Raw genomic sequence first — 1,497 nt, forward strand, 5'->3', positions numbered from 1 at the left:
TTAGGAGGATCAGTACAATACAATTACATATTTATTTACGGGGCATTTACTGCTTCTTAGAGGTTACTCTTTGTATTTTTCATACATAATTTTCTGTGTATGTAGCTGTTGTCTAACATCTCAGCTTCTATAATCTTCTAAAATGGTTTCCTCTGTAGGATCTGCTTTAGGGATTTTCAGTTCATAGACATCCCCTCTCCAGCTTAACCCGTCTGGATTCTAGGGGGACATTTTCCTCTCTCAGCTTTACAGCATTTATGACAGAGGTCATATTTCGGTGGTATTCACTCATCTTTCAGCAAGGTCACATGGGCCATTTGTCACTGAATGGGCTGCTATATACAGAAGAACCTAATGAGTGTCCTCTATTAAATCATTATACTTCGTAATTTACTGTCTTTGCTCTGCTTAGTCTGATAATAATTTGTGTTCATTACAGCAGTGAGAAGTTCTTATTTGACTGAGTTCAAATGGCAGAAAGAGGACTGTATTCTCTACGATCATGAACTTTAAAGCAGACAGTCGGTATTGGCCTCAGCTGCTTTGCTGGTGTCTTGGTCCAGTGAAGGAGATGGTAATAACTTAGTAAAGTCTGCTGGGTCAATAGAAAAGATCACCTGATTCTTAAAGATATTATGATTTTTATTGGGTTTCTGGTCAAGCGACAAAACAGGATTCCTAAGGGACATTTCTTTTATGCTATCACAAAACTGAATCACAGGTGGAATTAGATTTTGTGAATTATGTTAAAGTTAATCTACGAACAACATAAAAACCTACTGAAACACAAGACAAAGTTTTGACAATGTGACACCACAATAAAAACTAAATCACTAATTCCATCAACACAACACAGAGGCATAGGTAGGGCTTTTCTCAAGTAGATACTTCAGTGACAGAAGTTCATCTGTAGTATTAATGTAATGAACAGAAAAGACGACACTGTAACATCTCACTGTTACTGATTTATCATGCAGCTCAAAGCATTATGGGTAGAATCTCTCATCAGTCTCTTCTGATTCATCAACACAGTTTTACTGATGACCCAGAACCAACCCTAAACCCAGGATAGAGCGGCTGAGTGAATGTGGTCTGGACGGTGTGGACGAGGCTCATTGTGTCAGAGACGCTGTAGAAGGACAGAGTTCCTGCACTGTGATCCACAAACACTCCTATTTTCCTGCTGATGGACTTTACTGGGAGAACAGTCTCTATGTTATTGTGTCTGAATGAGTAGCTGAAGGAAGAGCAGATCAAACTCCAGGACTGATCATTATATCCAAACCAACACTCATTACCCCGTCCCTTCCTGTTGATGCTCTTATATGACACTGATATAAACACATCTCCACTCCACTGCAGCTCCCAGTAACAGCGTCCCCACACACTCTCTCTACACAACACCTGAGGACACTCATCAAATCTGTCTGGATGATCAGGATACGACTGTTTCTCTCTCACACGTGTCACCTTTCTGTTCTCCTCAGACAGACTGAG

General features: G+C 40.2%; 1 protein-coding gene across 1 annotated transcript in view; it reads right to left on the reverse strand.

Annotated features, from left to right (window-relative positions):
* Window positions 1–644: 644 nt before the first annotated feature.
* LOC107743490 (stonustoxin subunit alpha-like) overlaps window positions 645–1,497 on the reverse strand; it is a 7,089-nt gene continuing 6,236 nt past the window's right edge. Inside the window, exon 2 of the mRNA XM_016556715.1 lies at window positions 645–1,492. Within this exon, the coding sequence (XP_016412201.1) occupies window positions 1,024–1,492 (469 nt within the window). The 3' untranslated portion in view covers window positions 645–1,023. The remainder of the gene's footprint in view (window positions 1,493–1,497) is intronic.

Source organism: Sinocyclocheilus rhinocerous, unplaced genomic scaffold (assembly GCF_001515625.1).
Source record: "Sinocyclocheilus rhinocerous isolate Xijiao unplaced genomic scaffold, SAMN03320098_v1.1 scaffold1789, whole genome shotgun sequence".
Taxonomy (NCBI): Eukaryota; Metazoa; Chordata; class Actinopteri; order Cypriniformes; family Cyprinidae; genus Sinocyclocheilus; species Sinocyclocheilus rhinocerous.